General features: G+C 44.0%; 1 protein-coding gene across 1 annotated transcript; it reads left to right on the top strand.

Annotated features, from left to right (window-relative positions):
- UCHL1 (ubiquitin C-terminal hydrolase L1) lies at positions 1-5,284 on the top strand. The gene is made up of 9 exons (XM_042808196.1): positions 1-224; positions 353-364; positions 727-855; positions 1,969-2,119; positions 3,449-3,534; positions 3,610-3,657; positions 4,052-4,121; positions 4,497-4,555; positions 4,860-5,284. The coding sequence occupies exons 1-9, from the start codon at positions 192-194 to the stop codon at positions 4,944-4,946; spliced, it is 675 nt and encodes a 224-aa protein (XP_042664130.1). The 5' UTR covers positions 1-191; the 3' UTR covers positions 4,947-5,284.
- Positions 5,285-14,689: the final 9,405 nt, after the last annotated feature.

Below are 14,689 nucleotides of genomic sequence, written 5' to 3'. Positions count from 1 at the left end.
CTCCTCCCTCTCCCCCCGCCGCGGCGGAGTGGGCCAGCCCGCCCCTCTATAAAAGCCGGGTGGGCGGCTCCGTGCTGCAGCGTCGACGGCCGTGGGCTGGGGTGGCTTACACGCGTGGTGTTGCGGGGGGAAAATCGTCGTGCCTGGGGCGCAGCCTGCCTAATTCCCGGCTTCCCCGCCGTCCTGCAGCCATGGCCTGGCAGCCTATGGAGATCAACCCCGAGGTGCGCGAGGGGCGGCGGTGGGGGGGCGGGGGGTGCCGGGGGGTCGCGGGGGTATGGGGGCGGGCGGTGGGGCGCTGCCTCTCCCCGGCACTCACCCCTTTCCCCCCCCCCCCCGCCTTGTCTTGCAGATGCTGAACAAAGTGAGTCGCCGCCGCGGGCGGGCGCCGCCCCTTTTCCACCCCTCCCTTCATCCTTGAGCATCCCGCCGTGCCGCGGGCAGCGCCAGCCGCAGCGGCGCGGACGGAACCGCCGCGCGGGGCGCGGCCGCACCTGCGGAGCGGCGCTGGGGCCGCGCCCTCCCCGGGGGGCGCCCCCTCGGGCGGGCGGCGGGGCGCGGCCGGCAGGGGGCGCCGCGGTGCCGCGCGTTGTGCTGTGTCACCGGGGAGGGGGGGGGGGGGGGGGGGCCGGGTCCTGCCGTGAGGAGCCGCGGTTTGGGGGGCGGGGGGGGGGGGGGGGGGGGCGCGTCGCGGTCATGTCACCCTTTCGCTGTGCCCCGTTGCAGGTGCTGACCCGCCTGGGGGTGGGTCCCGGCTGGCGCTTCGTGGACGTGCTGGGCTTCGAGGAGGAGGCGCTGGGTGCGGTGCCGGCCCCGGCCTGCGCGCTGCTCCTGCTGTTCCCCCTCACCGAGCAGGTGGGTGAGGGGGTGGTGGTGCCCCCCACCCCGGGGCCGCTCTCCTTCAGGAGCCCTTTGGGCTGCAGCCCCCGAGGCAGCGGGTGGATGGGCGGGGGGGTCACAGGCTGCGGCTGCCCCTGTGCTGTGTGAGGGCTGGCACCGTGCGGGGTTGCCGCCGTCCCCCCGGGTAGGCCAGCTAAGCCGTGTCTGGCCCAGATGCCCCTGGAGTAAAAAGCAGGGTGTCGTCAGCAGCGGCGTCTGTACCCGCTGGCCGCTGTCAGGAGCGTGCCGGTGTCATCTCTGCAAGCATCAGATGGTTGGGAGTGGGTTTGGCTTGTGCTGGGGCTGTAGGTAGGTAGTAACGTGTTGGGTGCTTGGCCCCAGCCTCCAAAGAGCCTGAATTAAAATGGCCTGAGCAACAAAAACAAGGCATCTGATTCCAATGCGCCTCTTACAGCTGGCTTTGTATATCCGCCTGAAGAAAAAAAACATGAGCAGCGTTGAGTGTGAGGAATATCAGTTCTGTTACCTTGCTGAATCATTGCATTTAGAGAGGCCTAAGTTGCTTCTGTATGATTAATACATTTAATCCAATTGATGCTAAGGAAATAGTATAAGAAGATGGACTTTGAAATAAAGTATATTTAACAGGTTCTTTAAAGAAAGGATTGCAACCTTTCAGTAGTAATGGGTTTTATACTTGTCTATACGTTGTTTTGATGGGGAGGGGTTCATGAAGGAAAGTAACCTAAAGGTACAAAGGCAAGCTATTGCAGAGACATGCTGAGTAGTCTCATTAAATGGACCAAAACAGTTGGGAGAGGATATGAAATAGCCTATCCATTATATGATTGCCCACCCCAAGCTATTTCCAGTGTACAGAACAGATGGGCAGGCTAAGAACAGTGCCTGTGGATATGACTGAGTCATGCAGGTAGTCCATTAGGACTTGGCCTGCATCCAGTATAGCGATATGATGCTTTACTGGGCTCGTGCCACAAAGATGAGTTTCTAGGCAAATCTTTGTCCAGCCCTGGTGTTGATTATCCTGTACAACTCATTTGTCTAGTAGTTTGTACAATAAAAGGATATCACTGTGGTGAAATGCATAAACCGGTTACATGTTTACAGCATGAGAACTTCAGGAGACAACAGACTGAGAAAATAAAGGACCAAGAAATCAGTTCCAAGGTGTATTTCCTGAAGCAGACAGTCAGTAACTCCTGTGGGACAATTGGTCTGATACATGCAGTTGCTAATAATAAAGACAAACTGAAGCTTGGTGAGTATAACTGTTCTGAAGCGCTTCAATTTCTATTTTTTTTTGTGATGGGAAGATTGAGTGGGTATAGGCTATAGGATACACCTGGGGCTTTCATGCAAACCAAGTTGAGGCATGTTGTACTGCTTCAGTTGGTGAGTGGGCCCTTCAGCTCTTGGAAGGGGGCATGTGGTCTCACCAACTCCCTGGATCGCAGAAGGGAATGTACCGTGACTCCTGTCTGCAGAGGTATCATCCTAGTGAGTGATGCAAGAGGAAAAGGGCCCATAGTAGGATTGGCCAAAGCCTGTTTGTAATTAGGAAGTATCCTGTTCAACACCAATGTCAACAGCTACTTCTGATGTCAACTGAAGAGATAAAGTTATTCATGCCACTTATGACTAATGTAAACAGACTTGCTCAGGGTAGCCTGTAAATCAGTCTAAAACATCTTTTCTTTTTGCAGGGGAAGTAGTATAGGATGGTAAGGATCTGTAAGTAGACTTTTCCTGCAGAGATAATAGTTTTGATGGTTCCCTTTCTATAGAAAAGGATATAGAACTGGATTAGGCAACTGGTAGCTGGAAACTCCCAGGAAATAGGATTACAAGTTCTTGTCAAAAAAGGGTTGTTACTGAGTCCGTGAAATACTTTATTATTCAAATACTAGAAATCTGCCAATTATAACTGTCATTATTCCAAGAGAACTTGAACCCTTTGGGTGTTGTGGGATTCTTATACAAAGGAAACCACATAAGGAAGGCTAAATGAGAGTAGCTTTGCTCTTCTTGAAAGGATTCTATGAAATAACACGCTCTTCATGAGTGAAATGCAGTATGATTTTCATGTAAGACTAGAACTCAACACATCTGCACTACTAATTTATGTTCTGGAAAACCAAAGTAAGCCTACCATGAGCAAGTGCTGCATTCATTTGAAGGCAGTGAGACAACTTAATTTCACCTACCCATACTCTGTTAGTTGATGCTTAAGTGTCTTTGCAGCTGGCACCTTTCTTAAATTTCTTCAAAACAGGACTGAACACCTCTGCCAAATCTGCAGTGGGGGGATCAGAAAAGGTAAATCCTGTTTGAGAATGAGTTCCAAGACAAGCATTCAGAGTATCCTGAAGCACTTGAACTCTGGCTGTTTGCGTAGATGTTTTTTAATTGCTTCTGGATAAATAGCTTGCTTCAAGTGGTGGTCATAATATGCTTATGCTGGAGATGGTTCCAGGCTGAATGCAAGGACTCCTAGTTAGTGCAACAAGCATTGATTACTGTGGTCTGCCTCTGAACTGTAACCAGTGCTTTACCTACGCTGAATAAAATCTTTGATCATCTTGTGCAGATGAGGGGTCTGCCCTGAAGAAGTTTCTTGATGAAACAGCTGATCTGTCTCCTGAAGAGAGAGCTAAGCATTTTGCAAATAATAAGGTATATGAACTACACAAAGTGCTGACAGCTATCAGTGCTTAAGGATGTAGTAACCTCTGTCTGCTTTCTCTTAAGGCTATACAAGAAGTCCACAATTCGGTTGCACAAGAAGGACAATGTCAGGTAAGATGAATGTGTAAAATATTGGGATCAGGGGTTAGTGAAAGTGGTAGAGCAATACAGGTTGGTTGTTTTTTTTTGTCTGGAAGATAACTGTTACAGTTCAGAAGGAAAGAGGAATTAGTGACTTGTGGGTGAATGCTCATGTAGGTTTCCTTCCTCGAGCATGGATTGATAAACCTGGGTTCAGATCCAGTCTGAAAATGTGACTGTACATTATGATTTCTGGTGCTTGATCTTGTAGAGGTCTTGCAGAGACCTCTTCAGCTGAGCTTAAGCTTTTAGTCTTTTGCTGTTGCTTTGTTGTTGACCTCTCCTCTGTCCTGTAGTCACAAGTAGGGTTTGCAGTACTAGGCTTTTTTCAGTCTAACAAATATATCTAATGGACTCTCCTAAGGTTGAGGACAACAGTGTGAACTTCCACTTCATCCTGTTTGTCAATGTGGATGGACATCTGTATGAATTGGGTAAGGTGCCAAGAACTCTGCAGTTGGACTGGGCCTGCTTGACACTACAGCAGCACTGAGGGCTCAGGCTAGATGCTTGGTGCTAGTTAAGCTGCTTACTGAGGCTCTCGAAACCAATATGTAAGTTGTACCTTCACTTGAAGATTTTAACTGAAGGTGGGTTGCACTGAAGGCCCAGGCCCCCTTGTAAAGCATGTTGTCTCCTGTAGAGCTGAGAATACTTAGTCCCCTTTTCATTCAAGCTACATATTGACAGTTTGTTCTGACAAACAAGTATCTTCATATGTGTGCTTGTTTCTTGGGCCTGCTATGCTCAGTTCTGTTAGCTCAGAAGTAATATCAAGCACACTTGAGTGATGGGACTGTCTTTCACAGATGGGCGTATGCCATTTCCTGTAAACCATGGCACAAGCTCAGATGACTTGCTATTGAAGGTAAGACTTCTCCTTTGCTTCTTATTTTCCTAAAAACAAGGCTTATAAAAGGGTGAGAGTATATAGTGGCTATACCTACTTGGTGTACAAGTTGATGCTTTTTATACCATGGTAGCAAGGTAGTATTGTACCACAGAGCTAGATATCTGTTAAGTGTATTTACTAGCTGGTGCTGCGAGACCTTGTAACTTAGTTGGTGGGACCCAGAGAGGAGCTGCAAGGACTTGTTCTCTGCAGCAAGTATATTCTGGTAGACTAAACAGTGGTTTTTTTTGTTTTGTTTTGTTTTTTTTTTCCTTCCAAGGATTCTGCTAAGATCTGCAGACAATTTACAGAACGTGAAAAAGGAGAAGTTCGTTTTTCTGCTGTGGCTTTCTGCAAGTCTGCCTGAAACTGAAGAGATGCAAGGAAAGCAGTCTAATAGCACACCAGTAAATGCAGTCTAAACTCCAGTGCTTCAGTACTTGTTAAACACAGCTGTTCTGGTAACTTAAATTGTTTCCACCTTTTGCTATACACAGGAGCAACATCAGCTGAGCTTATGCTAAAGGATGAGCTCAAGTTTTAATGTGAACAGTTTGGACACATCAGATGTCTTCAGACTCTTTTTTCACATGTTAAGTAGAAAATGCTTAACAGGGCTTGTTTAATCTATGTCATGTTAATTGAGCTGTTGGTTGATACTTCCTTGTCCTTAATGAGAATAAAATGTTCTGCTGGAAGACTAAATGGACTAAAGTGATCACTGTAGCTTTCTCCAAAAGGAGTTACATGTGGCATCCTCTATAAACCTTGCTTTTAAGGGACCCTCAAAGCTCTCTTCTAAGCGAAAAATTAACGTCAGCCTCAGGCTGGCAGGACAATTGCTTTTCCTAGTGCACTGAAGGCCTCTGGGGATGGAGAGATGTACCACTGCCTGTGTAACATGTTCCAGTGCTGCACTACCTGGTAAAAATTACCCTAAGGTCCAGTCTGAAAATCAACCTGCAGTTTGCCACCCTGCACAATTTTTTAGGGGTGAAGTGTGATACATGAGCACTCAAATGTCATCTTAAAGCTGTCTCCTCTTAAACAGAGGCTATTTGTATTAATGATACAAGCAACAGAATGCCCGCTGAATTGGTTGGTGGTGTGTTTCCTTAGAGGAGACGGTGTTAGAACAGTTTGTTTTGTGTTTTGGTTTTTTTTTTCCCCCCCTACCTCTAGCTAAAAAAAATCTGCCTAATGCTGAACACAGTCCTCAGCAAGGGTGTGCTTATTAATTTGTGATTGTGTTAGGAAGGCCTTGAAAGAGGCTATGAATGAGAAACCCACACTACATGAATTTTTAATAACAGGACAAAATTTTGGGTTCAAGAGGAAGATAGATACTTTATGTATTACATATTCCTTTGCCTCGCCTGTGACCTGTGGAAACCATGCTTGCCTGAGTCTAGCTACTGTTTATCTGCAGCTCCTTGCTGATACCTCAGGTAGCTGTAAAAAGGGATAAAACACCTTTTAGTGTGGGCCTTCCTTCTAATGCATGGTGTCCCAGCCCTTTGCCTTCCAGCCATGTTGTGTGGTGCTGGGTAACTTGAGTCCTTAGATGGATGCTGGTGCTCTGCGTATGCTGAAAACTGTTCATGGCTTCCATGCTTTTTTTGAAGGGTAATTCAAAACACAAGCTTTGATTAAAGCCATGTGTGGCCTGAAGGTTGGTTGGTATTGGGCCTTGTTACTGGTCATAGAGCTAGCAGGGGGGTCGCAACACATTTTAATTTGAATTCTGAGGATTAGCTGAAGCTCAGAGCGCTTCATTTCTGAACGCCAGTCTCTTCCAGTTTGTGTTAGCAGAGAGGCGAAGGATGCCGGTGAGAAAAGGTATGTTACGTGTCATTTGCTGTTGTCTACAACAGCATCTTACTCTGCCTGTCAGTGGAAGTTGTTGCAGGGTGGAGGGAGGCCTCCTGGGGCATCTGCTGCAGCCTCCTGCTCCAGCGCAGGCTCGGAGCCGCGCCGGCAGCTCAGGCTGCTTAGCAACGAGGCCTGCAAGAGAGGAAACGCATGTGGCGTGAGCGCAGGAGGATGGAAGGAGCAAAAAAAGCAGATATGGTAGAAGGAGAGGGCATGAGAGAGCAGAGCCCAGTCAGCTGTACACCATACCCAGGGGAGCATGCTTTAATTCTGCAGGGGACCCTTTTCATGCCTTTAAAGCTATTATCAAGAGTACCTGGCATAACTGTGCCTGAGTTACACAGGCAGGCAGTCAATGCTGAAGCAACCTGAAAGTGCCTTTAGATACTACTGTATTTTTTATAGTGGTTGCAGCAGTCAAATATTTGTTGTGTTTTGTTTTGTTTTTTTTAGTCTAGCAATATAAATCTCTACTGCTACTGAAGTTATTTTAGTGTTTCATACATTTTCTTTTGTTCTTTTGCTCAAGCTCCTGTGTTAAGAACTACTGAAATGTAACATTTGAATAATTTGGGCCTTATGGAAAAACAGGGGAAGGGTTGTGACAGACCTTTCTTATTTTTTTACCCTCTGGGCCTAGGTGCAGTTTCAAAGAATGGAAATAAAGAGAACAGCTAAGGAAAGAATGTTACCTATCCACTCAGGTACAACATTACCAGCAAGGCTGTTTTCCTCTGCTAAAATTACCACAGGGGCCTAGCAAACAGCTGGGTTTTAAACAGCCTGGGTAGAAAGATGAGTTGATGGGGAGTGCAAAGATCTCAGGAGCTGGGTTAGAGTTGCTTCAGAGGAAGGAAGCCTCAGACAGTGGGTGAGGATCTGTAAACAGAATAGATGGAAGCTTTTTGCGATACTAACAGTGCAGCTGTTCCAGATGTGCTACTGTGTTAAGAAGAAAAGTCACAATGTGTAGAAGTATGTATGTGCTGCGTCAAAACCAGTTAGAATAAACCATAAGTAGAACACATGGGAGATGTTTTAAAGTCATATCAGGTGTGTATAATCTCTAAATTATTTTTATGCATATTTTCCAGCTGGTTTTACCTACTTACGAGTTTTTGAATTTTAATCTTTGCCTATTGTTTCACACTTTAGCAGAAGAGTTTGGACCAAGAGGTGTAAAGTGTCTGTAGGCTTTTTCAGAGTGCTATGTATTAAAAGACATTGTTTCATGAGAAGACACTGATAACTTAATATTTTCTGTTGGTCACATCCTATCTGAAGTGAGCCTTATTTTGTTTCTTCTCTCTCCTTGTTTTCTCCTCTTCGTATTTTTTTCTTAAATATATATCTGTAGTTCTGTATGGAACTATTACCTTTCCTTGATTTCCTATGCATTCTCTGTAATTAAACTAGCTCTTTTGACCCTCTCCATTTCCCACCTAAAACCCTGTGTGTTTTTCCTGAATTTACCACCCCTTAGTTTTCACTGTGACAATTACCAAAAAGGGCAGGAGCTTGTGAAGTCTGTTTTGCGTTTTATGTCTGCTCTGGAAGAAAATTGTGACTGGCTGTTGCCACTGATGCTCTTCCAGATACGTGAGGACTCTATTGAGCAAATAATTTAATTTAAATTAACAGGTTCCTGCCATTTTTGTGCAGCCTTCCAGAGGTGGACTTTTAACAGTTAATATATAGAATTATCCTTGGAAATATTTGAGAAATATTTAAGAAATATTTAAGAACCTAGGGAAGGATTTCAGGCTTATCTTTTTAGACCTGCACACTGCTAATTTAGAACTGTATCCAGGGTTGACTATGCACAATCTATAATTTTCTTCAGAGTTTTCTTCTCTGCTATGTTGAAAGCTGTAGGTGGCAGCATTGGGAAGCTTTCAGCAACCAGTCTGATTTAGAAGCCACCAATGGCAACAGACCCCGGCACAATTTTATTCAACTGCATATATAGTGTTAAGTCCACAGGCAGTCCTACTGCTCTCAGTGGCACCATTCATGCTTCTTCTGATTTCACAGCCAAATATCCAATCCTTAATTTAGTCAAAAGTTAACTTAGGCATGATATAACATCCTGCTTCCAATGCAATGGCACTAGGGAGCTCTATGGATCAGTCCCACTAGGCCTAGGGAGAAAACAAGAGATTGGTAAGAAACCTTGTAGTCACAGGATCCCTCTCCTGGGGCTGCCAACAGCCAAGAAGAGGCTGATGGCAGGCCTGCAGTTCAGGGAGACTGTGGACCAAATGGGAACAAACAAGAACTGGGAAAAATGCAGGCAGAAGTTGAGTAACAGCATTAAAAGTCCTTTGTGACCAAAGCAATTAAAGTATCACTTGCGTATTGTCATTTTGAAATTCTTGCAAAGGGTGATGTCAAGTTGCAGGGAGTGGTTGACATTCCAAATGCTTCAAACGCAAAGAATCTCCATAGATGACAGGAATGCGCTAGAAAAAACCTAATAGAGCTCAAAACAGTGAAGTGCAGAGCTTGGCACCTGGCTGGAGCCCCACCATGTGTCTCTGCACAGACTGGGAGGTGACAGACCAAGTTGCAGCCCTGCTCGACAGGCCCTGGGGGCTATGGCAGGTGCCAAATTGAATATAAGCCCACGTATTGTGTGCTCTTCTTGTGAGTAAGGTAAATTGCATTCTACGTTGGGAGTTATAGTGGGAGGAGCAAGGCCAGCAGATGGAGAGAAGTTGTTACCCATCTCTACTTGGCGCTGGTGAGGCTGCACCCAGAATAGCATGTTCAGTTCCGGATCTGTCCCCCCACCAGTCCAAGAAAGATGTGGAGGAACCTGGAGAGGGTCCAGCAGAAGGCTACTGAGGCAGCCAGAGGCACGGAGCACGTGGCCTACAAGGAGAGGTTGGTGGAGCTGGGTGTGTATAGTCTGGCATGCAGGAGACTAGGAGAGCATCTAATTGTAGCCTACAACTGCTTCAAGGGCAGTTGCAAAGATGACAAAGCCAAGTTTTTTTTCTTAGTAGTAGGAGATGGTGTATCAAAGGGCAGTAACCACAAATTGCACCTTGGAATGTTCAGTTCAGGACATTCAGAAACTGGAAAGTACTTCTTCACTGGGAAGGTAGTACAGTACTGGAACAAGTAATCAGAGAAATGGGGGTATCTCCATCCTTGGAAGTTTGCAAGAATTTAACAAACAGCTTTATGTTAAACTGCTCCAGGTTACCTATTACAGTATGAAAAATTGGAACAGCGATCAGTGTTGCTCCAGCCTTGGGAACTCAGTGCTGTGCTCCTTGACAAGGAGCTGATTGTGAGTCTCCTCTCTGCCATGAGTGAGGAAACCGTTCCACTCAGGAATTTCTGGAGGTTGATGCTGTTGACTGCTGCTTTTCTGCTCTGGCTGGGGTGTAAGGACAAGAATGGCTGCAGGTGCAGCAGCTGATGCATCTAGGAGGAAGTGCAGGTTTTTTCACTGATGGGAGAGTTGCCTCTACACAAAGAGTTAGGGAAAGCAGAGGCCAGGGGAAGATCTGAGGGACGTCTTCCACGATCAGTTTCAGAAACAGAAGCATGGGGAGTCTTCTCTGAGGATGTGTGTGACATCCCTAAGGGTGACAGGGAACCCTACCGGGAATGAAGTGCAGGAAAACAAGCAGGTGGTGATAGGGAAAATGGGTAGAGGAGAGAATTCCTTCACATTTTTTAATTGTCATCTTTCCAGCAGTACCGTGAACAACATAAGACAGTTTAATCAAGTTTCCCAACCTTCTGAAGAATTGCCATGCATCAGAAACATGGTTCTAGATGAAGCCCAATGCACAAACAACAAGCTACTTAGAACTGATTTGAAAATTTCTTATGTACTTTTTGCTTAGATGAGTTTCAGATGTGGTTAGCTGATATTGCAAGGCCTGCGGCAAAATTTAAAAAGTGAGGAACTCTGCATGACATTGGGGGAACAAGACTGGGCAAAGGTATTTCAGTGGATTTAGCATTTCAAGTCGAGTACCATAAAAAACAAGATGGTCAGTTCCATTGCTTAAGAACACTCCATACCATACTGAGAGGTGTTATTACTTACAGCACCATAGGCAGACTGAAATGCAGTTTCAAGTCTTTATACATGTGCATGTTAACCTCTTACCAGAACAGCTTCCACTCTTAATGTATGGAGAGTGGGAGAAATGCAGTTTTACTATCCCCAATTTGCAAGTAAGAAACTGAGACATAGATTCATTGATTTGCCTAAGGTGATGCTTGAAATTGATGGCAGAGTTGGAATTAAAACTAACTTTATAACTGCATGTGAGGGATTTTTTGCAGGCAGAGTTTTATATTTACTCCACTTTGGCTTTGGGCCTGAGTTAATATACCCTGCCTCTTAGCATGGCTTATTGGCTAAAGCGTAGTGTTAGACTAACCTCAACTTGATTGACTTGGAGAACAGTCAGGTGAACTCATGTCTGTCTGCAAAAGAGGGTCTGTATTGACATATAGTCTCCTGAGTCCCCTTCTAATGCCTGAAGATATTTTTCCAGTGGGCTTATATTGCATCACTATTCAAGAAATATTATTTTCTGCCTCATTTTCCCCTTCCTATCATGTAAAAATGTTTAGCAACACTGGGAAGTTGAGGAGTATGCCTAAACCTAAATTGCAGATGATTACAGAAAAAAGAGTGGTTGCAGCATTTAGGCTTTGTGACACACAGAAGAGTCAGGTGACAAAGTTGTGTCCATGTTCCTGGTGGTTTTATGGAATGGTTTGAAGAAGTATTGATGAAGGAATGAGATCATTCAGAAAACAATATCATTATTTGGCTACCTTGATACTTTCTCTGACTTTCCAACCATTCTTTCTCCTTTCACTGAACAATGGACCTGAAGGTCAAGTTGTATCAATAAGCAGCGTATTTGTCATGATCAATTCTTACTGAACAAAGCAAGAAATGGGGTTAGATAAGGGGGTGGTTAATTTTTCCCTGCTTCAAAAAGCAGCTATTAGAGGTTTCTGGTACAGCCTAATACTATATATGAAGGCAGACATGATCTCCTTTAAATATGAGACACAGTCTGGGTCTTGGTTTTCAATTTTCATGACCCTCTGACAACAAGTCATAAAGTAACCCCTGCTGTGTTTTGAGAAATGATTGACGCAGGCAGTAGTGAAGAAAAACTTTCCTGTAAAACATCATTCAAATCTTTTATAAAAGGTGGCAAAGTCCTCTGTTTCGTTTGAATCAATCTGATATGTGTTCATGGCCCTGGATTGGGCTATGAGGATTTAGGAAAGTTGTTGCTCTTTGGGAAAGTGCAGTGTTTCAGGGCAATGAGAAACCGCTGGTTAAGCAGCCGGGGATCTTGCACAACATGTTTTACAAAAGTTGCTTCATTTCTATCGCCCTGTACGCCACAGCTGCTACAGGGATACATGTCAGTCAGATGATGGACTTTAATCCTTTGCTTAGCTGCAGTTTGGATGTGTATAGCTCAGGGCTGCCACTCCCGGGGCTTGTAATAGGAGAGAGTCCCAGGAGAGCCCGCGACTGCTGCCGGTGTTTCCTACAGGGAATATGATTACTATGTTGTGAGCTGAGAACCACACACTCATTGGCAGACTGAAAAAACATAGGAAGAAATTAGCTTAAAATCTCTTTGATTTTTAATACTTGAGATATTTGTCCCACCAGCAGCAAACAACACGCAAGTGGCTTTTTGGTTTGTTTTTTTTTTTTTTTTTTTTGTTTTGTTTGTTTGTTTTTTTTTTTTTTTTTATCCTTCTATAAGCTTAGCTGGAGCATTTGAAAGGAGAATCCACAAGTGCACTTGGGCCCCTGTGAGGTGCAATGAAAAGGACAGAAATAATGTTTCTCAAAAAAATTATTTTTGTTATTGACATTCACTTGATATATGCATGTCAGAAAATGTCATTTTATCACTTTGGCAGTGGACTCCATTAGATTCAGTAGGGCAGGGAAAAGTTCTCTGCTCAAATACGCTAGCTAAATTCAGCTCCTAGGCTGTAACAGGAGAACTTATTCTTAATTATTATGTACTGCTTGGGCCCTGATTTTGCAAAGCACCTCAGCCATGGTTAGTCCGTGATTTCAACTGAAATCAGGACTTCAGTTAGTCTTGAGCACATGGCTGAAGTTAGGTATAAGCTGAAGTGATTTCCTTAGTCAGACACTTGATAGTTTTTCCACATCTGCTTAGATTCAGAGGCTGTTCCCATCATATTAGGAGGGCAAAAATCCATTTGCTTTCAAGCAGAAGCCCCTCGCTTGGTATTTTTCACTCTGGGTTGGACAGGGAATTAGCAAACTGCCAATCCTTTTTACAAAATTATTCCGATTCTACTACACCAAGTGGGACAGCTTTCCTTAGAATGATTAAACTTTTCCAAGATTTCATATCCTCACTCATCAGGCTCCATTTACTACAGGAAATTACAGTTAAACTGTATGAAGACTTTCCCTGACTAAATCCAATGTTTATGAATTATAACCAGGCAGAAAATGTGAATCTCAACAGTGTAACTATAGTCTGAAGTATAAGCGTTCACAAGTTCAACTGCTTTCCCAAATACTTTTTACCGCAGCAGTAACATGAGTTTGTATAAATAAAGTATACATTTTTAGCATATTTACACACTGCAACATAATAGATAATGTTTGTGTGTATTAGGGGCACGCAGACCTGTGTGGGCTGTCTCTGCCTTCATTCTCAGACAGAAGATTTTTGGACTTTTCACTAGCAGTGACCACCAACAGAGCAACTTCCCTCCATTAGGTTTTTTTCATAAGAATGCTGCTGGAAAGCTTCTTAAGACATAAGCTCTATAAAGCTTCTTAAGAAATAAACCCATAACGTGTTGGATATGGTTTATCCAGTTCCACATTATTCTTCATGTCTGTGCCAAGATCTCAATATTTTTCCTTCTAGTATGTAAGCAGTCAGGCCAAGGTATACTGCTTATTATATTCATGTAATAACTTCATACATACAATATGGACCAACAGGTGAAGAAAAGGCTCTCTCCAGAGAAAAGAGCAGACCTAGCAGCAGTGAGAGGCAGAACTGGTCATACAGTTTATCTTCAGGTTTTCTTCCACTGTCCTGAACAAATCACTCGACCCAGAGTCATTTTTTTCTCTTGTGTATGTAACAAATTTGATATCTTATCCACACTGTGTAAAATATTCAATGTGCAATATGGATCATCATGATATATAGAATTATTTTTAAAACTTTAAGGCTAAATAAGAATTCATAAAACCTAAATGCAGTCAAAACATCCTGCATGGTACTTCTTTAAAATGCTTGAGATAGTGCTACTGCTCAAAAGCATATTCATGTGTAAGAAGAAAAGGTTTAGGAACAAAAAGATCGGATACTGCATTGAATTTAGGGAAAGTTCGTCATACAGTGACTACTGGAATAGTCTAGGTTTTAAATTCTAGGTTTTACATTTCTAGGATTTCAATTAGGCTCTTAGTACCTAAACTTGGTGCAGAGAGACTGGCCTCATCTATATTTTTTTGAGCTGTTTTTTTTTACGGATGATTGCAGGCAACCCCTCCAGATATCCCCCTACAACACAACCAAAGTCACTTAATAAAATCAACAGCGGTGCATGTATGGAGTGGGGAACACAAATTAGGGAACTTCAACTTCATGCTTGGACATGGCAGAGTGAGTGGCCAGCCCCTCAGGGCGAGTACTTTACTCCTTGACTCTACACAGAACCAAAAACAGTTAAACCAGGCATGACACTCAGCTTTAGTGTCCATTTAGGACCAGCTTTAAAAAGGAAAATAGCTCCACTGTGCACCAACAAATTCAGCTTAATTGAAAATGTTAGCACCCAGGAGAATTCTGGCCTGTGACCTAGATAATACAGAAGCAAACCAGTGTGACTGCATCTCTTTAGTAAAACTAGTACCGCAGTCAGCAGTCTGCAAAAATACACATTTTCAAAGCAAGCTTTCAGTGAAGCTTTGAGAATAACTTCTGTTTCAGGTGGGAAATACAGATGCAGAAACTAGAAAGGGCTTTCAACACCTGCTTGTTTGTTTATTCATATTCATTCTTATCTGGGGCAAAATAAATGCTTGTGCATATTTTATTTGCAAATAAAGCTTGAACAGTGAAATCCATAACAAAACAAAAGGGTACACAGTGGTACTCTTAAAATTCTGTCTGGTGTATATAAGATAACTAGCTGGAGGACATGTCTGAAAATACTAAC

Source organism: Tyto alba, unplaced genomic scaffold, assembly GCF_018691265.1.
Source record: "Tyto alba isolate M040663 unplaced genomic scaffold, T.alba_DEE_v4.0 Super-Scaffold_6, whole genome shotgun sequence".
Classification (NCBI taxonomy): Eukaryota; Metazoa; Chordata; class Aves; order Strigiformes; family Tytonidae; genus Tyto; species Tyto alba.
The sequence above is the reverse complement of the archived record's forward strand: the minus strand, read 5'-3'. Positions and strand labels throughout refer to the sequence as shown.